At 35.1% G+C, this 27,079-nt stretch overlaps 1 protein-coding gene across 2 annotated transcripts in view; it reads right to left on the minus strand.

The window, feature by feature from the left end:
* Positions 1 to 26,112, minus strand: part of LOC128226564 (zwei Ig domain protein zig-8-like) — a 108,780-nt gene extending 82,668 nt beyond the window's left edge. The window contains exon 1 of one of the 2 annotated variants that reach the window (XM_052936504.1): positions 25,464 to 26,112. In XM_052936504.1, coding sequence (XP_052792464.1) covers positions 25,464 to 25,548 — 85 coding nt within the window. In that variant the 5' untranslated portion in view covers positions 25,549 to 26,112. Of the gene's footprint in view, positions 1 to 11,262; positions 11,411 to 25,463 lie in introns of those variants that run through there. The other variant, XM_052936505.1, reaches the window with a different exon arrangement.
* Between the last annotated feature and the right edge of the window lie 967 nt (positions 26,113 to 27,079).

Genomic DNA, 27,079 nt, shown 5'->3' on the forward strand with positions numbered 1-27,079 from the left:
TTAAGGTCTTTTTTTAAGTATTCGCCAAAGACAATTTTAACAATTTATAGTCCGAAATGGTGTATTGTATTATTTTTTCTCTCCTATATTGAAATATTAAATAAACTTATGGGGGGGGGGGGGCATGCCGGACGCCGCCTCCCCCCCCCCCCCCCTCCCCAGGATCTGCTGGAACAGTGGGTATGTGAAAAGGGTATACATTATTACATACAAATAATGCTAGACACTTTACTGTCCAGATATGTTTGCTCTGTATATCGATATTAGAAGGTTTAAAACAAATTAAGGATAACTGCAGGTTCTTGGTGAAACGGACCCCTAACAACTGATATTAACCAAAATGTTACGAACTAATATGACTTAGCAATTAGAATAACCTATTTTATTCAAATGTAGGGTTTAAACACAGTCAAAAAGATTTTTAATCAGGTGATTATGAACAAAAAAAACATGGGTCTATATAAAAACAGAAGAACAAGATTTAGTAAATGTGACACAATAAGCCTTCCATTACATTCACTTGTAAATGATTAAGTGAAAGGCGTTGAATTAAATATGAAAAAAGAATTAAAGAAACATGTAATAAATTTTTGAAGGGGTGGGGGAATACCGTTTCGCCATGAATAATTCCATACTCTAAAATAAACAGTTAATGTAAAACTTAAGTGTCTATTCAACATGAATAATGCAAAATGTTGTATATAAACATATAAAAGAACAATAATATATTATCTTAAACTTAAATCAAAGCTGTTAAAGGAGTTTAATCAACTCTGTATATACTTAATACTGAAACCATATGATTTCTTCCCGCAGACAGTAGATGCTCTTTTCCTGTGTGCGTTGTAAGCCGCCAACGTAGGCTCTTACGTGGGCGAAGTCGGTTGCATGGAATAAATAAAAACTCAATTCCGCGACATCATGAAGACATATTTATATCTAGATCTCAACACTGGAGAAGATAATATAAATTCCAGTATGTGTCATAAATCAAATAATCAAACATAATTTCTGTGCCGGTGTTTGCAAACTCTCACTGAGTACTTGACAATACATTTTATTTTTATAACATTCACTGCTAATATTTGCTTGTCACTATCTTAAGTAATCAAACATGCAGTGTCTAACTTGTATAAATGACAATATTCCGACTTTTATCGTCTGGCGTTGGTTCACAAACAAGAATGCCATAATAGTTTGGCATATTGGTGTACTGTGTTATTTTAATTTCACAATCTAGGCTTCTCAGTAGAAATTAGTCATTCAATTCAATTACAATTTGTACAATATCTACCAATAAGCGCATTCGGCTGAATAAAGCAAACGCATATAAGTGTATTGTTTATCAACAATATCATGTAGCAAATCATATCATCTTTCTCCCAAGTTGTGATCCAAATGGTTTATAACTATGTACTTAATGCTTTGGAAAATCTAAGCATCGTCACGTTCAAACACAAACTTATTAAGGATTTAAACTGCGGATTAGTATATATTAAGTTATTAGACAATAGTAAATCTGTACAGATGTCGAGGACGGTGACAATGGTAAAGCTGTATAGATGTCAAGGACGAAAATATGTACAGATGTCAAGGACGGTGACAATGGTAAATCTGTACAGATGTCAAGGACGGTGACAATAGTAAATGTTTACAGATGTCAAGGACGAAGACGATGGTAAAGCATTACAGATGTCAAGGACGGAGACGATGGTAAAGCTGTACAGATGTCAAGGACGGTGACAATGGTTAATGTGTACAGATGTCAAGGACGGTGACAATGGTAAAGCTGTACATATGAAAAGGACGGTGACAATGGTAAAGCTGTACAGATGTCAAGGACGGTGACAATGGTAAATGTTTACAAATGTCGAGGACGGTGACAATGGTAAATGTGTACAAATGTCGAGGACGGTGACAATAGTAAATGTGTACAAATGTCGAGGACGGTGACAATGGTAAAGCTGTACAGATGTCAAGGACGGTGACATTGGTAAATGTATACAGATGTCAAGGACAGTGACAATGGTTTAATTGTACAGATGTCGAGGACGGTGACATTGGTAAATGTGTACAGATGTCGAGGACGGTGACAATGGTAAATGTGTACAAATGTCGAGGACGGTGACAATGGTAAATGTGTACAGATGTCGATGACGGTGACAATGGTAAATGTGTACAGATGTCGAGGACGGTGACAATGGTAAATGTGTACAGATGTCAAGGACAGTGACAATGGTAAATGTGTACATATGTCAAGGACAGTGACAATGGTAAATGTGTACATATGTCAAGGACAGTGACAATGGTAAATATGTACATATGTCGAGGACAGTGACAATGGTAAATGTGTACAGATGTCAAGGACAGTGACAATGGTAAATGTGTACAGATGTCGAGGACGGTGACAATGGCAAATCTGTACAGATGTCGAGGACGGTACCAATGGTAAATCTGTACAGATGTCAAAGACAGGGAAATTCGTGTCTGGAGAAAAAGAGATGATTTTTTTCTAACATAATTTAAGGAAAACAATTTATGCTGCTTCTCGCTGAAATATCACTTCTCAGAGAGAGAGAGAGAGAGAGAGAGAGAGAGAGAGAGGGAGGGAGGGAGGGAGGGAGGGAGAGAGAGAGAGAGAGAGAGAGAGAGAGAAGTGAGCAATGTCGCTTTGATTACATGAATATGGCATTGAGTCCATGTCCTTATTCTCTTTTTGGAAAACGCCATAAGTACTCTGCAAATTGTAATATACTCTAAAAATGTAAAGTCGGACTCGAAAGCTGTGCAGAGCTTGTGTTACTTTGTTGTATAACAAATTAAAATTGACGACTTAACAGTACGGGTTGTTAACGAATCAACGCCACAGAGTAAAGACCATTATGTATTGTGGTCGGTTATGAATGATTATGGAATAACTACAAGCATGTGTCAAAAAGCTGGACCATTTTAATATAATTTCAATTAACGGTAAAACACCAATTTAACATTGGTAAAGTCGAAATTTAATACGTAGGTTAGTATGGCGTGCGGTGAAAGTAACGCCCTCCTGGCCCTGACATTTCGCAAGTTTCCTGTCCGGTGTCCGTAGTATCGTATGGACATCGTACGTTGACTATTTGACTCCCCTGCAATAGTCGTGCAAGCAACGACAAGGTCTTGCGGGTCTCGCGGTGTTCCAAATTCGCATGTACAATGTGCGATACCCGTGCGACCCCTACCGGGTACCTTGAGAGCTGCTCTCGACCTCGGACATTTCTACGAGCTCGGCGAGAACTCGGGAGCAAGGGCGAATTTCAATATCTGTCGAACCACAATTCTTTTAGCAGTATCTTTTTACCGTTTTAGTTTGCCCATATGCGTATAAGTGAATATATTAACGATCTTACTGCGATTTGCGAAATTTCCCCATTTCACCCCGTGCTATCCTATCTTACACCTCTTACAGGGTGTTCGCCTGCTCCAAGGAATGTTATTTGTTGTCAACCAAGAAGAGATGATCAATTACAGTAAAACTTTTCATTTCAAGATATGGATATTGAGAGTTGTTCAATTCACCAGAAATTATGTTTCTGCAAATTCCTTTTAAGATACAGCATACACGTATATCTTATAGTTAGACTAATACTTTTCTCGCCTTTAAACTTGTGATAAGAGCGGAGAGTAATTCTTGACATATTTGCACATTTCGCCACAAACTATATACACATACAGTTCCTGTCAAGACAACCTATATTCGGCGAAAACGCATTTAGCTCTTGTTTGATTGTTTGACAAAATGATAAGTTTTAACTATACAAGTTACACTTTATATTGTAGTGAAAAACAAAACATTCTAACCACTTGTCTGCCTTCGTTAAAAAGAAAAGATCAATAACTTTTATATGGTTTACGATTTTACCTAATTATTCAGACGACACCGCCACGAACGTTTGTACAATAACGTCTTAACACTTCCAAAAAAACAACACAAAAAAGCACAAAGAATCACAAGTTATTTAAATTTGTTTGTTCCTATATAACTGGCACTGCCAAATGTAAGTGGGTTTAACCTGTTTTTAAAGGTTTCATTATAGACCATACGTGAATAAACATTCGAACAACGTAAGAACGCTATATATCCATACGTCAACTGCCTCTTTTTTAAATCTTCATTTTTTTTAATTCTTCAGAAAAATCGGTTATCTATAAACTTTTCTTATAGGCATCTAAAACTGCCGGTGCTGACGGTTACCGTGACGACTACGATGATGGTGATGTTCGTCCTGTTTACGGTGAAGTAATTATTAGATATAAATCAGTAAAAAATCATCAAAATGAAACTATATGCGATATGAAGACACACGTGCCTCCGCATATAAATCACAACGAACTGTATGCGTTACAGCGCCTCGTTGGATGACGACGAACTACTTCATCAGAACCATTACATGTTTTCCATCCAATATTCCAAAGATCTAACACACATCTGATACACTTCACATGAATTGGTAAACTGTAAACATAAAACTAACATCATTTTGTTTAATGATATTAGACATTTGGATGAAATTATATATGTACATGCTATGTCTGTTTGTATGTAAATAAGATAGCCTTGAATGCTGGATTTGAGGCTATCAGGCTTCAACCAGGATTAAAATATAGCACAGCCATAGCATTTGCATCCAGGAGAAAATATTTTGATATACAACATATAATGGTGTTCGCATTTATTTGCGGGCCAATATAATGTGAGTCGAAGAGTTTCATTGTTTTCCGTGGCTTACTTCTTTGAAGATGCATTTTGGCGAAAGAGCTAAAACATCTGCTTTGTAGGCAGATGTCTTCGGTCTACATCATAAGGAAATCGTCTATGTTAATAGATCGCCGTGCCATATGCACAGCACGCGCTAGTTAAATTAAAGCTTACGCCATGAACTTAAGTAAGATATGTAAATATGAAAAGCGATCGAAACATATTTAAAAGAATTCTGTAAACGAGATTTATATGAAAATATCCAGCTTTTGTATGAGAAATCGAAATAAAGCATGGACTGTAATGTATCGCATATTTATCAGAGGTGTATTGTCCTATTAGCTTTTTTATTTGCATCGACACCGCACACATCAATCAAACGAAGTACATTGCAAAAATGTGAGCTATTTTGTTAATTTTTCATTCATTCCGAAGTGAAAAATATCAGAATAGCGTAAATGGAAAGACCTGCGTAAATCGCCAAAGTTAAACATTATTTTTTTGGGTAAGACATACTTATTTATCACAACTACTTTATCATCCGTTATAACACTACCATTGAACGGCGAAATAAATAAAACCAGACGGGCTGTTTTGCTAAATTGTTCAGTTTGTGAATTATTTGTTTGTGGGAAAATTAAGTAGCTTACAATATATTGACTTTAAAAAAATAAATAAAGATAACGTAAAAGGCAAAACAACTAGTTGGGTTATTCAGGTGACAAATCTATCAACTATTTTGTTTTAACATGTAACAGAACACTCTTAGCTGGAGGTTTTGTACGAGGAAGGAGGTCCATAGTGCTTTCAAACTACTTCCAGTGTAAACATAATCATGCAATGTAAGATGAATTTTCAGCGGCAGAAATAACAAGAGAAATAAATTGAGCAAGTATGTTCAAGGACTATGACAGAGATTCTATTATCAACGTCTTCCTAACATAAACAAACTTGTTAACATGGTGTAAGTGTCTTGTTCTCAATCTGCAGCGCAAGATAGCGTCATAATTCTGTACGCAAATAAGAGCAATGCTATTTGAGGAAACAAATACAGATTTTGATGAAATTGTTGCAATCAATATATAACTGCATGTTGTGCAGCTAGTATTTTGTTAAGACTTTTTCTTTAATCACATTTAATGCCATAAGAACTCGGGGACTTAAAGTTTAACTGAAATTTTAACTGAAAACAAATACAATACAGTGACAGGGTTGTTTAACATAGGGTAATACCGAACCGATGTAATAAACCCATTACTGTATCACCATTGATATTTTTACAGGCAATATATAAGCGTGGAACTACTCTGCGACATAATACTGATTAATAGTAAACACAATATACCACTTTGAAACAAACGATGTCCATTTTGAAGCGGCCATATTTTCAAAGATTTCTGAAAACTTTTACCCCAATGAAAGCGCTGAGCAAACAAATAGATGACAAAACGTATTACTAGACAAGGTATGCCACGATAGCATTTATAAACGCAAAGTAACGTTTAACCATTTAGAGTATGCTGTTGTAGTCGGTCGCATGGTGGTTTTAAGTGTTGTAAGTCTCTTTATAATTTGTAAGCCATCAGGAAGAGATGAGTCTTAATTCTAACAAATGGTTTCAAAACTGAAGACTTTAACGCGAAAATATTGCATGGTATGTGGTGCAAGAAAAGAAAATGTAAACCATGTCCACTCCAAAACATTTTTCTGTTAAACAAACATCGTTATAGTTCTTCAAATGACACCAATACAAACGCAATCGACTGTTTAAGTCTGTCTTAAATTTCATCTGCTTTTGTGGATAAAGGTTCTCTTTACAAAACACATTATGCCAATTGACTTCGTGTTAATATAGTTCAGGAGAATTGTCTGGAATAAAGATTAGAGCATAACTTTTTCCAAAATAAAAAATCGACTGTGGCATTTCCGTATTTATAAGTCAGTCCCTTGAAGTAGAAAAACACGAATGCGAATTGTGAAACAGCTTTTTCCAACTGTAAAAGACCACTGCAAAACATTCAACGTATTAACACCTGCCAAAGGTAATATATACCACATATATCAATGCTATTATCCAAAGTGTCATAGCGTACATATGTACCAAGTGTCATAGCGTACATATGTACAAAGTGTCAAAGCGTACATATGTTCCAAGTGTCATAGCGTACATATGTACAAAGTGTCATAGCGAACATATGTACAAAGTGTCAAAGCGTACATATGTTCCAAGTGTCATAGCGTACATATGTACAAAGTGTCATAGCGTACATATGTACAAAGTGTCATAGCGTACATATGTACCAAGTGTCATAGCGTACATATGTACAAAGTGTCATAGCGTACATATGTACAAAGTGTCAAAGCGTACATATGTTCCAAGTGTCATAGCGTACATATGTACAAAGTGTCATAGCGTACATATGTACCAAGTGTCATAGCGTACATATGTACAAAGTGTCATAGCGTACATATGTACCAAGTGTCATAGCGTACATATGTACCAAGTGTCATAGCGTACATATGTACCAAGTGTCATAGCGTACATATGTACCAAGTGTAATAGCGTACATATGTACAAAGTGTCATAGCGTACATATTTTCAAAGTGTAATAGCGTACATATGTACAAAGTGTCATAGCGTACATATGTACCAAGTGTCATAGCGTACATATGTACAAAGTGTCAAAGCGTACATATGTTCCAAGTGTAATAGCGTGCATATGTACAAAGTGTCATAGCGTACATATGTTCAAAGTTTCATAGCGTATATATGTACAAAGTGTCATAGCGTACATATGTACAAAGTGTCATAGCGTATATATGTACAAAGTGTCATAGCGTACATATGTACAAAGTGTCATAGCGTACATATGTACCAAGTGTCATAGCGTACATATGTACAAAGTGTCATAGCGTACATATGTACAAAGTGTCATGGAGTTATGATGTACCAAGTGTCATAGAGTACATATGTACCAAGTGTCATAGCGTACATATGTACCAAGTGTCATAGCGTACATATGTACCAAGTGTCATAGCGTACATATGTACCAAGTGTCATAGCGTACATATGTACCAAGTGTCATAGAGTTCTGGTGTACCAAGTGTCATAGCGTACATATGTACCAAGTGTCATAGAGTTCTGATGAACCAAGTGTCATAGAGTTCTGATGTACCAAGTGTCATAGCGTACATATGTACAAAGTGTCATAGCGTACATATGTACCAAGTGTCATAGAGTTCTGATGTACCAAGTGTCATAGAGTACATATGTACCAAGTGTCATAGCGTACATATGTACCAAGTGTCATAGCGTACATATGTACCAAGTGTCATAGCGTACATATGTACCAAGTGTCATAGAGTTCTGATGTACCAAGTGTCATAGCGTACATATGTACCAAGTGTCATAGAGTTCTGATGTACCTAGTGTCATAGAGTTCTGATGTTCCAAGTTTCATAGCGTACATATGTACAAAGTGTCATAGCGTACATATGTACCAAGTGTCATAGAGTTCTGATGTACCAAGTGTCATAGCGTACATATGTACATAGTGTCATAGCGTACATGTGTACCAAGTGTCATAGAGTTCTGATGTACCAAGTGTCATAGCGTACATATGTACCTAGTGTTATAGCGTATATATGTACAAAGTGTCATAGCGTACAATGTGTTAAAGCGTACATATGTTCCAAGTGTCATAGCGTACATATGTACCAAGTGTCATAGCGTACATATGTACCAAGTGTTATAGCGTACATATGTACCAAGTGTTATAGCGTACATATGTACCAAGTGTCATAGCGTACATATGTTTCAAGTGTCAAAGCGTTTGTGTGTACAAGGTTTCATAATACATTTGAACTTACAGGCTACAAGCACAAACACAAATAAACTACGGACTTGAAAAGGCACACGAATCGACACCTTTGCGCCACTCGACAAGAGGCCTACAACGGCAACAGACAATTTGTGTGAAAGGCCTTAAACATGGCCATCATGGTAACTGCTTGAACATTTCTTGAGATGCAACCTAAAGTCTTTGCACAACAACGAAGACGCCTCCAAGACAATATTCAATGGTAATTTATCAGGTTTGCGGTCAAAATCCTGGCCTCGTATTTTATCATCGAGTAATTTGATTGAGGTGCTCGCCATTACAAACGATTCCTTTTGACAGCTAAGAATGTTATCTAAAAAAGCTTGTGTATCGCATCCGGGTTATTAAAAGAATTTAGCATGATAATCCAGATCAAAATATGTGTAGACATACAGAACCATAATTCGTGTTTTAATTGTGTTAGTTTTGCCTTATTTGTGTTAAATGCATGTATGTAAAACTTAATAACTATTAAGATGTATTAAATAACCCACCAGCTATTTTCGAAACATAAATACTAGGAATGGCATTGCCAATTTCGAACCTCGAACATTTGGCCAAAAGCAGTGATAGTTCGTGGTCCAAAGTTAAATGATCTTTTCCCCTGACTTATGCAGTATCGCAACACTAAGTAAAACGGTAACTAAATAAACATGGCAATAATGGCAGATCCCTCACATTCCACGACCAAAGTACAACCTCCGCTGGCGAAAATTCAGATACGGAATCAATATAATAAACCAAGTACTAAGTAAGAGAGGTTACGACCGTAACTACTGCCCATTGCTTCGGTCTATAATGTTGACATATTGGTCATGATCAACCATTGTTCAACGTCTTCAATAGCAAACACAGCAGGGGCAGGTTGACACTTCAATCCGGGCTGATCGATCCGAGGCTTACGGCAGCTCATTACACCCAGGTGAGAAGTTCGCCGAGGCCGCCCACATTCAGTGCGGACCTGAGTTCCTGGTGACGGGCCCGGGCTCGCAGAATGTGTGAAGGCAACAATGGAGCAATGGCCTCACTGTGACACCGAGATCAGCGTAATCGCACCTCCTATCAAAGGTGTTTGTGGATCTTGAGAAACCTGTTACCCGATCATTGTCATAATATTCTACTCCACTGTCAGCCATGTTTAAATAGTGTTGACGTTATGAAGGATTAATTAGGGCTAACCATGTTTCCAACGATATTTCTACGATTGCAGCAGACAAAATATTGAATAACTCCACTATTTATCAGAAACTTTTCCATTCCCACGCTACAGTGTATGTATAATGATGTTACAGTAATTCTTGTTACATTAACAAAAAATATAATACCGGCTATGTAATCATTTTAGTAATATGTCATAGGAAATTCTTCTGTTTCATTATATCAATCATTTACTGAACACAGGCTGTTTGCTCGCTTCTATTTAATGATCAATTTATTACTAGCTCTTGTCAAATAAACAAATTATTTCCACGATTCCATGATATTTTTTACTTCATTTCATTCATAAACTATCGTCATGCCCAGAAATTAGTGTATGAGTAAGACAATACCAACATGACGTACGCATATACTTTTCTTTGTCATACCGTTAAACAAGTTTTTCAAGTCAAATAGATATTCTTTTTATATTGATGGAAATCATATATTCCATAAACAATTCAACCGCATTTATGTTTTCTAAGCTTGCGTTAAAAGGCTTTTCATTTCATGTCGTAAAGCATGGTCCACTGAAAACGCGTCCTCCGCTCCATGCAACAACTCGGCAATAACTCATTGTACACACATAATATTATAAATGACAATAAAGGGTGAGGTGATCAAATATGAAAACCTTTACAATATTTATATAAACAACACGAAAGGACAAATATGATATATCAGAAGTATTTCAGACGCATGGTTGTCATTACATTCAAATGTATGGTGATGACACCTAATGTTACGACTTCCAATGTTCTTGGAGACTAGCAAAACAGTGATAAAACATCATGAATGAAATTCAATATATGATGAAATTACTAAGCTCGTACTATATATAGATATTTGCATGCAAATATAACAATAAAATTAGATCTGTTGCACATAGACCTCTGTCTGAATTGACCATTAGCAAAACCGTTGTTCGAGTGCGTATCATTCAAATATTATCTAGTATTTGATATTAACGTCAATGGTTTGTAAGCAACTGCCGGCAAAACGTACACTGCACGTCGAGAAATTAGTGACTGTCAATTTAAAGTTACAACGTGTATTGGCAAATCGGCAAAACGCCTTTAGAAATTGCAAACATACAAAATTTAGGGTCAAGGTATGCATTTTTAATATTTACAAAACTGCTAATCATATTATTTTATTAAAACAAACTGATAGTATGAAGCAGCTTCAATTTGTCTCTCTTATTTGACCAATTTTGTTAAATAGTTTACATAAACAATCGTGTCAAACTGTTTTATTGTATCTTCCAATTTCGTTTTCAAGACCATTGCGCTTCAACTTAATTTGGAGTTATTTCCACATCCCAGCATGTTCTAAATAACAATCGTTTGCCTTTAAAATTATATACATTACGAAAATAGATGTCATTAAAAAGGTTATTAATCATAGTGTATAAATTGGTACGTATTTATTGAAGAGACACCTCACCTGCGCGTCTGAAGATAACAAGGATCACGATGAGGCCGGCAACATGGGACCATCTAGGCCTTTCTCTTCCGTTACCCGCCGCCATCGTGCATCAAGGTTCCCCGATACACTCTACTTCCGATAGGTAACTACAAACTTTTTCGACCTCAATATTCTCTCTGAGTGTCACCTGTGTAATTCCAACACTGTATTAAGAAGTCATGATATGATGTGTCGCAAGTCTTGGCAAACAAGGAAAGGTTGAAACTATAATATTAAATTATAAGCAGAAAATAGAAACACAGTGCAAAAGTACATCAATTTCCTTTATCTATCAACTAGAACTAACAAACCCGATTCTATAATTGGACCCGTAGCATAAAGTAACTGCTGACTTTCTGTTTTCCTTCACATGATGGCAATTAGTTGATTAGTTAATTAAAGCACTAAACACAACAACTCTAAACATTGTAGTAAAACTTTGAACACCGTTTTTTTGTGTGTTTTCTGTATTAAAACTCGCAATTTCGTTTTAATTTGTCCGCAATATGATTTTCAAACTAGATTCTTCCTTTTTAATATTTAAAACAGATATTAACATACATACATTGTATATTTATCAACGAAAATATAGTTATAACAAGACCATAGAACAGCTCCCACAGCAATCCTTTTAGAAAACATCAATGCTATATATACCAAATATTTAGTGAGGATCGAGTACGCTGAAATAACATAGCACTTGACAATGCATGTTCCCATTCCCACTTCTATTGTAACTTACTGTCAATCACCTGTTTACTAAGAAGTATACCCCAAAAAACGCTCCGGGGGAATGCGCGACACTAAATAGCACTTATAGTCAACCATTGTACACTTAGAATCTAATTAATCCAGCTACTCACATCAACACTTTTATCACATCTTATAGCAGATATGCATGTAGTAGTATTTCACATTAAGCAAATTTTCCCCACCGATATATGGAGGATCATCCCATCAGATACACTGCAGTAAATCCGAAATAACCCCTCTTCGATAGACCACAGTCACTCAGAAAATAAGCGGTTCGTTCGTTATTAGCTTTGTCGAACCTAGGATTTTCGTCTGTCGCGCTTTGTCTCAAGGTGCAAAATGGTGATTTTTCCCATAAAATATGAAGCCTTATCGTATCACAAAAGCAACGACGATTATCATGATAGGACGCAATAGGTCGATTTACATGAATTAGATGTTCAACATTTACCCCACAAACCTTCTAGATCAATCGAAACCCATAACTATCATAACTTAAACCATCAATAAAAATATCATATCGCAATAAACATAACTTAAAGATTTATTTTTCGGATGTAAGGTTTTAGTGTATGTTTATTCAATAAGGTCACATACGACAGATAACTTTATGCCGAAGGCGTTTATACATTTCTTATCAATATCTGATTTATTGCGTATAATGGTACTACTTTTCCATTTATTGGAGTGAAATCATTCATAGATTGTTGTCAGTATATGTTTATAATGCTAATGCTGTGAAAAGAACACCACACGTACAGACTGCATTGAATTGCAAAACAGTAGTAAACTTATGTCGCATTTAAAGTAGTCAGTAGTAAAAACAAAACGCCCGTTTGATTGATTACTTTATAAATGGGTTAACATAAGTATTAAACGTATTTCAATGTATATGGACTATTTTATTCTGAAATAACTGATGATCTAAGAACGATGAATACATATTTAACGAAGCCATGTACGACCCTATCTTTATCAGATTTACATTTTTAGACTATCTGCGCATGCGCGCAGGTAGTCTTAAGACCACAAACTCCAAAGAACTACTTCTATTCATGTCGTTATAACCCATTTTTTGTCTCAATGCGCTCTATGTTTAGCAGAATGACGTCGAAACTATAAAAATAGATTGGTTGTGTTGCAGTCCGAGTATGAGTTTTTGCTTGTTCGGCTATTTCCGCGTTGTAATTATGTATCCCGGCGTTTTATTTTTAGCAGAATATAACTATTTTTAGATCGTTATATTTATCAGATTAATGAGGGTCAAGATAGGAGGCTCTGGTAGGAAGATAACATATTGATATTCACTCTGAGTTTAGCCCATGATGTTTCAGAAATGATTACCGACCGCAAGTGTCCCATCGCCTGCAGGATTTGTTATTACAACCTGACGTGACCCTGAAGCACGCTTATTTGTAATGGTGCTTTTTTATTTGACTTTTATGAGATAAGAAACACAAATAATTGTCTAAGTTTAAAATAGTTGTATCTCAGGTTTCGCATTGCTAATGCTTCAAATACTATACATTGTAATTTACCTGCAACACAATAACAAGATACTATTCATTCTATGATTTTAGGCGTTTATATTTCTAATGAGATGTTTTCATTTTTTGCATAAAAGCTTCGTTCCGGTGTATTCTTGGCATAGTTTTAGACATTAGTCTTTCAATCTATATAAGCATGCCCTGATACGACAGTGAGTCATGCATACGTTTGGTGAAGCAAAGTAGTTCGGTTTAAATCAGTTTAACATCCAAAGAGTACGAAGCATTCATAACAGCACTAGTAATAGTACTATTTCTACACAGGTACTTACATAAAACATTAATAACATTAAATTGATCAATAAACTTTAAAAAGCCAAATCAAATTCTCATTCATAAAACAGACAAGTTCCGATAATCTAAAAACTACATTAACTGACCGGTATTCTAAACATAGTTTCTACATACATTAACTGACCACATGTTTTTCCTCACCGCGGGAAAACGACCATCTGATAAGTTCTGCATTTTAAAACGTATTATTGCTAAAGTTGCTCGTAAAAATAGAATCATTTTCCTTAAAGAGTTAAAACGTGTACAAATACATGGGGATACGTCGACTGAAGTGATAAGCTGTGTATTTTGAATGGAATTATTGCTGAAGTTGTCTGTAAAAAAATGATTTTCCCTAAACAAAACGTGTATGTTAATAAAAGGAAATGATATATATATGATGTATTATATTTTCCTATCGTATGGTATCTAATCAAAGCAACGAAAAACGCTTGAAATGGGGCATGCATTGTAACACTAAATACATGGGGATAGGGGATTACGACGATTAAAGTGACATTTACAAAAACAAAATGACACAAGACGCCATAAAGATATAGGTATGTTTGTTTTCTTGCCCAGTGTGGGCACAAGCGCTCTCGGCACATGTTTTACTTTTATTTATGTGCCCTTCACCCATTCCCATAGTTCAAATAAAATTTGCAACTCTCACATATTTGCCCGCAGATAGTCTTTCAGCGCCTCGCGCTTTGATTCAAACTCTTATGAAGAATTAGACCATTCTACAATTATTTGAAAGATGACATGTATGTCCATAAAGGGGGTTAACTGGAAAAACACATTTTTCACAGATTTAAGCAGCAGCATCTTGATGAGCGGATACCATGGTTATAAGTACTGCGATCGTATTTGACTCGATTGGACTTGTGCGGATTCGGATATCTCGATGAGCTAGCCTATACCACGCGGCGCTCGGCGATATCACGATACCACGAGGCGCTAGCCGGGTGTAATTAAAATTCTTCAAATCCATGAGTATTTCTTATTGGTTAAAACAGCACAGAAGAAGTTCTTTAAATGACGCACTTTTATCTTCGCCGTTGACGTATGTCCGTCCGTCTGTCTGCATGATCCGTGGCCAAGTACACATGATTGATTTGGTAACAAATCGCCTTTTCTTTTGTTCGTTTACCTCTTGTCAATCTTACGGGAATTCGTTACATTTTGTTAATAGAATATATAGATAAGTCATTATCCTAAATCAATTCTCGGATTTTTATAAAGATTTGAAGCTATGCTAATCAGCTAAATAGTTATTTAACCCTAACCCCATACCGTGACCGAGAGGCATAAGTTTGTAAGATATTGAAATGTAAAGAATGCAATTTCATGTCACATCGGAAACCTTCAAATTCAACAGGAAATACGTTTGTGACAAAAAGAATACTTTTACTCACGTTTGAAAATATGGAATTGGAATAATATGGCCTTATATCGCTACAGTTATAAAGTAGTGTATGACTGATAATATCAATACAAATTGCATTTCTTTATCTTTCTATACAAACACAAATTGCCCTTGCAGTTGCAAGTCCCAAGTCATTATAAAGACTTGCATATAAAGATAAACACAAACCCGGAGAAAGAATATCAAGGTTTGTATATATCGTAAATTAACTACTAGTAACCAAACAAAGTTTTTGTCTGCAAACACTCGGTGGGTACTTGATAATAAATATTCACTTCTTAAAAGTTCAATGCTAATATTTGTTTGCCACTATCTGAAGTAATTGAACATGCAGTGTTTAATTGGTTTAAATGGCAATTATTTAGCCTTTAACGTCCGGCGTTGATACACTAATCAAGAATGTTATCTGTATTGCATAATTGTGTATCAATGTTATTAAACTGGTGCATTTAAAGAATGAAAAAAGTAGCGTTTTGAAAACGTTTACAGTTTCGGGTGTTATTGCGTTTGATTACAATATGTGCACTATGTACTTGCGAGCCACTTCGGTGATTAGTAATATTACACGTATTAGTACATTGTTTATAAGCAAATATGTAGAGTGACAGATTGGGATGGAATCAATCGCGCTGCCCAAAGGCTTTATGTTGTGATCCATATGATTTATAATTAATTTCTTTGTGCTCAGGTAAATCTAATCATCACGCCTCTTTCCAGAAATATAAGACCATACAAATACAATTATGAGTCTCATTGTGGTGACATGAAACGTCAAATATTGAATCAAAGTGGAAAAAACAACAACAAACAGTATTGTTATTATTTCGAAAAAAGATTCAGTGTGAATTTAATATCTATACCCTATATGCAACTATCCATTACATATAATGTAGAAATCAATAAATACGGCACAATATATCGACACATCTATGTAATTAAACTATATAAGTGATCACCAGCTCATAGAATAACAAATCAGATACTGGTCTATAACGGCGGTTTTACGTCTTCAGTTATAGCATAAACGCATTTGCATTTAGGTAACACGGCCGCACATGTTATTAAACAATTGCCGAAGAAGGCGCACATGATAGAAGAAAAGATTTTGACTAGAGGAAGTTAATAAGGCACTTAACTATGGCTTACAACAGCATGCTCTTGTATATTAAATCATGAGTACATATGGAACGATACCGTTCATGTTTGTTCGTATCTACTCAAAGAATAAGGAAAAAAAAGACGTATGTTTGCCAAGCTCTTATCAAAAGTAATTTAAAAGAAACTGACACTTTGATTCAAAATATCAAAAGCGATTATAAAAGTGTAAACGTCAATAATTTCCATAGCCAAAAATATTTGGCAAGTCTTATTAAATGAATGAACTGGATCCTTGATCTCAATTTGAAAGGTATATCGTGCTTTGTAACTGCGATGAATGTTAACTCTTGAAATGCCATTCATATGTCGAACATTTGATATAATGATGTTGAACACTCGAAAAATAAATCGAACTGGCTCTAGGTTATAAGTGCTTATCATAAGATATTTAATTTTTTTTAGGCAGGTTACAATGCTCAATGTACGAGAAAAACCAGTAAGAAGACACTTCATCCAAATTAAAACGAATGGTGACTCTATATATTGTTTTAAAGTGTTTTCGGATTCAACGAACTGTGATGTGTTAACGTGTGTATAATTACTCCTATATTAACTCCATCAGAAGGTTCCACTGATTTCATGTTTGCGCTGATTAAGTGTACACCTGTTACGATACGAGTACGGTTTTATAAATACTATTTTTCTTATTTTCTTTCAAGTACGACAAGTAAAGTGCATAATGCAGTATGCACTTTTTATTTGTTAAAATAGAAACCATACCTGCTTAACACCCCAATACGACAATTACCGTCTATATATAAACATATCATACTTCAAGTGAACATTTTGTTATTAAAAACTTATCAGACAATCTTTTTGAATGGGGGCGGGAGGTAACATGTTTTTCTTTGATTACTGTTTTACCGTTGAACACATGTGTTCGAGCTCTTTCTTATTGCGTAAGGTGCATAAGGTACCATTTACATGTGATTTTAGACGAACCGTGAACACTGTCGTAACAATCCTCCTTTTTTACACGTGAATGTTTACATCGACACCAGCTGGTATGAATAAACGCCGTTCCCGGACCGTACCGGACCGAGTACCGGACCGATACGCAAATACAGACCCCAGTTCAACCTTTTTATTTAAGTCAATAAAATTGGAGTGGCGGCGGAGAAAAGGGGGCGGGCGGTGATTAATTTATTATCGCCTAGAGTGACTTGCGCCTGACATATTCAGACAACACGCGTATTATATTGTCCTCGTTTAATATGGTACCATGTTTCGCTAAACATGGTCAACGATTCATGTCTCATCAATTAATTAAAGTTCAGTATATCTGCTGAAACTATGTTCACTAAGAATGGAAACAATCTGAAATGAAGAACTTCATGTTGAAATGCAAGCCTGTCATTGAAGACCAATTTTCAAGTCTCATATATTGATATTTGGAGATCAGCTAATCAGAAAATATATTTTTTTCCAATCAAGATATAACGTACACGAATTTCTTATAATTATATTGATAAGCGCTGAGTATAATTTCCAACATATTTACAGTACCAGGGTAACAAAAAGAAATGAGTACGTCAGCAACATTAATGGTTTAATAGCACTTAATCTGCTCGATATTTGAATATACAATTCATCAGAATTAAGCATAAAAACGAAATCATCAAACTTCATGCAATAAAGCATTTGGAGTTAGGTTTTGTTCTTGATTGGTTAAAAATCATTGATTGAATAGTTCAATATGCATGTTCACTAACGTTTATGTTTTAGTACAATACACGTGCATTCGTCATCTTTCTCCACACTTACAGACGTACGCATGAACTTAAGTAGTTATCCGGATTTCAAAATAACGACCGCCCGGGAATCAGTATATAGAAACAGTAGTATATATAAATATATATACATGTACATTTTTATTTGTCAGAAAAGAACATTTTATGATGTATGAGCTATGTGTATGAGCTAATACGGAGATTAATATTTTTAACTGCAATGAGCACTGTAACGCCGCATAGCAGCATCGCCGCATAAACGTGTTTTTTTCGTTTATGCGGTGATTTTCAATATGATAAAGCCAAAATTGCTTATATGGGGCGCAACTATGCCTTTTTGCCAAATAAAGAGGATTAACTTAACCATTTATTATAAAGCTAAAAAATAAAGTTCTAATATTTCGACAAAAACGATGGTGATGACGTTGTTGTTGTTGATGATGATGATGATGATGATGATGATGATGATGATGATGGTTGTGGGGATGATGATGGTGGTGGTGGTGGTGGTTGTAATTGTGTTGATGGTGATGGTGGTTGTGATGATGTGGTTGATTATGATGATGATTAAGATTAAGGCGTAGCATATTACTGTTATTTTTCAAAAAATACGGGAAAGGTAAGCAGGCAAATTGGTCAAATGTAAGGTACTTTTTTAAAGTTGAACCAAAAGAAAGTCGAAATTTATTTATTACTCCCCTTGGAGTGTTCACATCTACATGTTCTTGGTTACAAATGACTAGCGCATAAAAACACAAACAATGACAGAAAGACGTCCATGATGACCCTATATCAGTCATCTGAGTCCTCTTGTTCAAGTGCCCAAAATTAATGTTGTGTTAAACGTTTTGGAAACGATAAAAAAAAAATAATAATATCCAAAAGTTTTGCTTTCGTTGCCCTGGTAACCAGAGATATACGCTGATGACCTAGACATGAATACATTTTACAATCCAGTGGTTCTTGACAAGGAAATAATTCTTCGCTCATCTGAGCACAAAGAGCACGTGTGGAGCAATGAGGATTGTTGGATTTCCGTTGTTTGTCCGTCGTTAACAATTGACTTTTCTACAAACGTTTGAACTGACGTTGAAAGTGCGCATTGTCAAGGGTACATGCTCGTCAGTCTGCCAAAAAAATATATGTTACGTCATACGACGATTCAATTTTCTGATTGTCCCAAATGACGGTGTTGTGCGTTGTCGTAACATATATTCCCGCCTTTAGTCGGGTTTGAAATGACGTTTTCGCAGAAAGATCAATTGGTTTGGTTCATATTTGAACCGATCTTACCAAATCTTTGTCAGAATTTACGTCTCTTAAAGCCTAGTTCAAAGCTTAGTTAAGTGGACACAAAAAAACTTAGTTCGATCTTGATGAAACTTTATCAACCACTATTGTTCTAGTATGTGTTTTAATTGTTTTTTATGCGTCGAAAGTGTGCCGTTTTATCACATAAGAAAGGCCTGTTTATCCGTTGAAAATCACCGCATAAACGTGGTCGATTTCGTTTATGCGGCGATGCTGTTATGCATCGTTACAGAGCACACGTACATAACTACTACCTATTTGGTTAACTCCTCGGATATCATTATAACAGCATATATTTCTCTACAGAAGTACTACTAATTACTTGCAAATCGACATTAAATGCATATGTTCTAATGAATGCAGCCCCACATAATAATGTACATTTTTGTAATTTGATATCACATATATCTCCTGTGTGTAAACTTTATTCCAGGCAAATGATAATTGCATCAATATCTTTTTAAAGCATGTAACGTCCAGAAAACAACAGCAATAGAGGACAAGCGTTCCGTGCAGAAGGTTCCAGTGGTATTGATGCGGTCAGACTTGTGGTAGTCTGTGCGCTTTCAACTTGCAAATTCATATTCTTGATGTCTGTAAGTGAGGATCAATCTTTGATCCCCATTGAAATGTATGCCCTATAATACAATTTAAACAATAGGCACACGTCCGGTAGTTAAAACATTGAACAAAGACCCGTGTTAGGGCACAGTGCTATAAGTTAACAGACGTTAAACGAGATACACACATTTTGCAACCAACACAGACACCACACATGCATCAAAATAGTTTTATCAATATATGTTGGGGACCCACGTGGAGGCTTTTTGTATATTTTAAACAGGATACGAATATATATCACTTTTCAACTACATCTAGCCCAACCATACACTTGAAGATAATCGAGAAGTTATTTTAATATGCAACATGCATATTATAGTGAATATCACTTTAAAATAACTGCTGAATCAGCTGTTATTCTTCTATTTCTCATCAGCTAATTGTAACAACTGCAAAAAGATCTTGAGAAGATCAGTTGCTCATACATACTTGCATAAAGAGGGGTTCCAATACAATCCTGTTTAATAAGATACGGAAAAATTTCATTTTAATGATGATTGTCTCACATTAGAAACAGTGTCAATACAGCAAAAAACAATTTTAACATTTTCCGCCTTAACTTCGGCAAACCGAATCGTTCTACATTGTATTATTTTGCACAGAAATCATCTAAATGAAGCTATCAGTGCAGTAAATTATAGTAGCAAATAATTATGTAGCAGCTATAAATTAGAAAAAAAGCTAAATATTGTAAACTTGAGTGTTTCTATGGGTTGTTTTTTTGTACAACGAATAAAATGATATTTGCGCGCACTATCAAGAACATCTGAAAGTAGCTATATTGGCCGCACTAAATTGCAAACAGGCAAGCTGACAATATAGGATATAGTGCGGACCACACAGATAAAGAAGGATTATTGAATATTGCGGACGATCTTAGTATGGTAGAATGTATTCTGTATAAATACACATCTATAGTGAGCTCGTTTTTATTATCGAATTATTAAATGTACGGGGACCACAAGTTTCGTCTTCGTCAGTGTGTAAAAAGTTAAAAACGTAAACCTTTGGGTTAATTAAGTCACGTCTCATAATGTTAAAACCCTAATTAAATATGGTAACATGAAGGTAAGTGAATAATTATGGTACTTTTGCCAATTTATATGCGCATGAGTAGAAAACCAACAACATAACTTTAGCAGAATGTAATGACATTGGATTTGAATATCTGCCAAACAGTTATTGTAAATTACTATATTTAAATGTTTAATCTAGCGGGTATTACGGTATTAAAACATTTCCCGGGTTTGATATCAACGCAATTGCGAATGATATCTGCCGGCAAAATACATCTCTTAATAGTGACATTCCATGAAGTCATTTCACGTTGTTTGTTGAAACACAGAGGCAAAACTGTTCACCTTGGGGCGCTCTCTTTTACATGAAATATTATCCCTGTCCGTAAAACATGGTTTACAGGTAAATGCTATACCTCTTACATAAAAGGGTACATTAAGCCATGATTTACTTCACGATGGATCAAACGTGCGAGCAATGACGATTTGGATTTCGTCTTGATTGCACACGTAGCACTACATTTGAGGTCACAGACTACTAAACAAATTCGCTATGTATTGTGGAGGCAACAGGCCAATTTACACGCAAAATACCGCTGTCTTGAGGCAAATGTGTGGCCATAACATCATCAAGATGAATTTCATTTTATATGTGTGACTGATGCTAGAAAGATGTATATAAGAAGTATTTACTACATGCACCCTTCTGTGTTCAAATAAGCCAAATGGATTAATTAGAGTAGCATATTATATCAAAGAAGCTCCTGTTATTTTAAAAAAGAGGATAAATGAAAAGTTCAGCCTCCGATTATTTTAAATCAGTATATTGTATCAGAAATATTTTATGAACAATTTCGCATGACTAATTATAACATAATTCAAAATTAAAAACTTACCATTAGGCGTTGCATATACACGTTGGCATAATTTATGAAAACATGTATGTATACTTAGGCAATGTGCATTGTACAAGTATGAATAAAATGTCTGTTCTGTTCTATTCTTTCTTCATCACCAAGTATCAGGGTACGGGAAACATAAATACAAGAGCACGCAACAGACGCCAGCTTTTACAATTTTCGGCCGTATTTCTTTCTTAAAATCATAACTTAAATCGTAATGTCATATCATTTCGTAATTATCGAAGAAAAAAGAGTGCAATCCGCAGCAATTTAAAAAGTGTATTCCACCATTCCAGATTATAAACAAAAAGTACATCATAATTAAAAGTATGTATTTACGAAATTTGAAGAACATTTACAAGTTTATACTTGAAATGAAATATTATATAAAGTATCATCCCAACTGTTTGCCAAGATAATTTAATAATATACCAGCAAATTAAAGTTATTACACTTGATTGTTTTCCTGCATCAAGCAAGTTTAAATGACTGTTGAAGAATCTTCTGGCATTCACTTTAGAAATAAGGTTATCAACTTACTGGACGCAGAAGTTAAGTCTAACTTAACAGATGAAGTAATTCAAAACATTGTCAGAAAAAGTATCTTTTGTGAGTTTTCAGACATACCTTAATTTGGCTTACAACAACATTTGTTTCTGATTTCATGCGACGGACCAAGCTAACAATTACTGACCAGTCAACTATTTATGATCCTGATATCGAGTTCCCTTTGTCCTCTTCTGATTTTTTTCATGGTGCTTAACATTTATATGGTACATCTCGAAAACATCGGTAACATTTGCTACCACACATTCCACGACCAAGGTCCAATCCCTGCTGGCGAAAACTCAGGTACACTCACACATCAATTCAAGGGACCAAATACTAGCTCTAACCTAACCAAACATGTCGGGCGTTAATACACCACGTAACAAGAAAGCAAGCGACCATAGCTTATGTATATTTGTTTGAGGATATTGAGATATTGACCATGGTAAACCTTTGTTCCAAGTTTTCAAAGGCACACACAGCAGGGGTAAATTGACACTTCAATCCGCCGAGATCGATCCCAGGGCTTCGGCCGCCAATTTCTCCAAATAAATAATTTACCGAGGCCATCAACATTCAGTGCGGACAAGAGGTACTGGTGACTGGCCCGGGCTCGCAGAATGAGTGAAGGCAACAATGGAGCAATGGCCTCATTGTGACACCGAGATCAGCGTAATAGCACCTCCTTATCAAGGGTGTTTGTGGATCTTGAAAAACCTGTTACCCAATCATTGTCATAAAAGTAAACTCAACTTTCAGCCATGTCTAAATATTGTTGACTTTTTGAGGGGGCTATTTCCTTTTACCATGTTTAGATATTTCTACGATTTAAATGTTTAAAAACTCCACTATTTAAAAGAAACTATTCCATTGACGCGCTGAAATATTTTATTTGCGAATAAATAATAATGCAATTAACAACTGATAAAACAGATGTCTATAAATGGTCATATTGATAAGTATAGCATTACATTGTCAAAATTAAGGGTGTCTGCGGACAGATTACAAGAATAGGCTGGAAATGGCATGAACCAGCTGCTATACTTTATTCAGAGAGGAAATGTAATTTATGTGGTGTACATGTACAAGAAGATGAATATCATTTTGTTCTTAAATATAAATTTTAGATACTGATATTAGAAAGAAACTTACTTAGATAATTATTATTATACAAGACTGAAAATGATTAAATTTATAAAACTATAGAATTATACCATTATTCAAAATACCAATGTTAATAGAAAAATATCGAAGTTTTAGGGTTGAGAATGACCTACTACATTTATGACGAATAATAGTTATTTACCCCTCGTATATGTAGTGCTATGGTACTGAGCTTGATAAATGAATTTGTAATTAAAAATTGACTTACCATCTACTTTGTTATTTGCATAAATATATTTTACTGATTGTGTACGCATGGGCGTATTGCCTATTGTGTTCTGAAATAAACTCTAAAACTCCCAAATACTAGCAATGTAAAATTCTGCTTGTACTTATTGTAGTAATCTGTCAAAGTGAATACATATTTCTCCATTGTTATGGCAATCATACAAATGCAGGTTATTTTGATCGCTTACATTCCAATGATTCATATATCACTAGATACTGTAAAATGAGAGAATAATATTAACGTTTTGCACTTGGGAAAGCACGGATGATGTTTTTAAATTTATATCATTCATAAACGTTCGTCATGCCAAGAAATAAGTGTTTAGGTGAGACAACACCAACTGAACGCTATGAAAATGTACGTAAATATTTTTCATTGCCATACCGTAAAACCAAAATAATGCATACATAATCTGTTTTTTGCATACGGCAATCATTTACGGAAACAAAAACACTGCTTTAGAGCTAAAACGCCTTTTCATTTCATGTCGTAAAGCACATTTCTGTTGAAATCGCTACCTAAGCTCTTTCAGACAAGTTCATATACAACCACCCTACCACGTGCCAGTAACTACACAACCACTGTACCACGTGACTCTTATCATCCAAATTTCCTATTTTAAAAGGCAATAAGAGATGAGGTGAATAAATATGAAATCCTTCACAATATTTACATAAACAATACGAATGTATAAAAGCGTTTTTCATATATAAAAACTAAAGATTACATCTAACGTTTCGTTTTTGATAATGATATACTATCAAGCGACTTCCAATGCAACTGAAAACGAGAAAACACGCAATAAAGCATAATGATCTACTTTAGAAAATAGTTAACTATGAAATGACCTATTTGAACAAATCAATATGCTCGAACTTAATATAAGTACTAACATGCAAAGCTGTAAAATATGCGAAGCAAATTAAAAATGAGTTAATCGTAACATATTTACAATGTATCGCTTCTACTTTTGATTCACAGACACAACTGCATGACTTTTAAACATTAACAAATACGGTATGGTCGAGTGCATACACTTTAATTATTAGTTTTTCGTTAAAAAACTTTAGTAGAATTTAAACTTTTAAGCGCGTTTACATTGAACCTTGACAAAGTCGACGTGATCTAATAATTGTTAGACTAGGTTGACGGTATGATTTTTTTAACTGTATTTAATGGTACAGTGGACATTAAAATTTAATCTATTCTCAGATTCACAAACATTTTTGTTACTCAGTTTCCATTTACGATCGAACTGTTCAATCGACCAAACTTTATTTTCAATTTCAATATGGATAATTATAAAAACCAAGCACATCCTCCAAATACAATCTTAAACCTTTCAAATTGAAAGTTTTTTGTTTGCCATTAAAATCATAAGGAAATCTTTGTCAATAAAAATGACTTCATCAACAAATCCACTATTTACTGATATTAATTTAATAGCGATGTCATATGTTCATTACTGATACGATAAATTGAAGAAATGATACCACACCTGTAAGTCTGGAGGCAGTAAGAATAAAGATTAGGCCGGTCACAAGGGACCATCTAGGCCTCTCACTTCCGTTGCTCGCTGGCATGCTCCCTCACTGTCCGTCGATACACTCTCTTTCCGTCACGAAACTCCAGTAAACTACTTTACATTCCTTGTAACTGAGGGTCGCCTGTGTAGGACGACAGCACTTCTAGTAAAACGAGGAAAGATTAAAACTGGTATATTAAATCTTAATCAGAAATTAGAAACACAATGAATAGTGCATTATCCTCCTTTTGCTATAAACTTGAATGTACACAGTCATCCAATTCCGTTATCTAGCACGTGCCAAATACAAAAAATAGCGTTGTTATTTACTTTTACATTATGGTAATTGGTTAATTTAAACACTTAGCACAAAAAACACAAAAGCAGTATCTGACTGCACACCGTTTTTGTTCATTTAAAACTCACATTTTCGTTTCAATTTATTTAAATACTTGGTTTCCTTTTATTCAATATTTAAAACAGCCATTAAAATAAATAGATTGATTGTTTTTTCAACGAATATAGATTTCCCACAAGATCATAAAACAACTTGTGAAAGTATTGCATATCAATTCCCTTAAAATATCCACGTCGTCTGTTCCAAGGGTTTAGTTCGTATAGAGTACGCTGAAATAACAATGCATGTTCCAAGTCTCACTTTTACTGTAGCTTACTGTTTATCACCTGATTACTAAGTATTGTACCGAAGACAACGCTCCACGGGAATGCGTGACATTAAATATCACTTCTAATCAACCGGTTGATTCTTTGATTCTTATTAATCTAGCCTCTCATAACACCATTTAAATCACATCTCACTGCAGATAAACAATCTGTACAATTTCCATTAAGCACAATATCCCGTGGATTTGAGTATGATCATCACATCAAGGTTACAACGGAAAATCAGAAACCACTATCCGATAGACCATAGTCACTATATACGGTTCGTTCGTTATTAGCTTTGTCCTACCTATATAGATCGAAACAAAAAGGATTTCCATCTGTCACGCTTTGTTACAAAGGGCAAAATTGTGCGGTTTACATAAATAATAGTAACAATCGTTTCACAGCGATGATTAATATGGTAGGAATCAGTCTGTCGGCTGTGTTGAATACTTTCCTCAGTTTAACGAATGTCCAAATGTTGCTCCATTGCTCTTGTAACCACACAACCTTCAAATACAATCGAAACCTTCAGATATCATAACTGAAGTCATAAATAAATGGATGATCATGCAATAAAGATAATCTAAAGATCTATTTTCGGATTTAAGGTTTTAGTGTATGTTGATTCAGTAAGGTCACATACGACCGATAACAGTATGGCAAAGGCACGTAGACGTGTTTAATCAATGCATCATTTTATGACATTTTTGGTTGTATTCCTTTTAATAACAAAGAACTTTTTAAACTGTTTGACTCTATGGTGGTCCCCATTTTGACATATGGAGCGGAGATCTGGGGTTGTAGTTACGCCCCTGAAATCGAAAGAGTTCAAAGTTCGTTTTGTAAAACTTTTCTCGTTCTAAATATAAGTATTAATAATTGTATGGCACTCGGTGAATGTGGTCGTGGTCCACTTGATA

Source organism: Mya arenaria, chromosome 3, assembly GCF_026914265.1.
Source record: "Mya arenaria isolate MELC-2E11 chromosome 3, ASM2691426v1".
NCBI classification, from domain to species: domain Eukaryota; kingdom Metazoa; phylum Mollusca; class Bivalvia; order Myida; family Myidae; genus Mya; species Mya arenaria.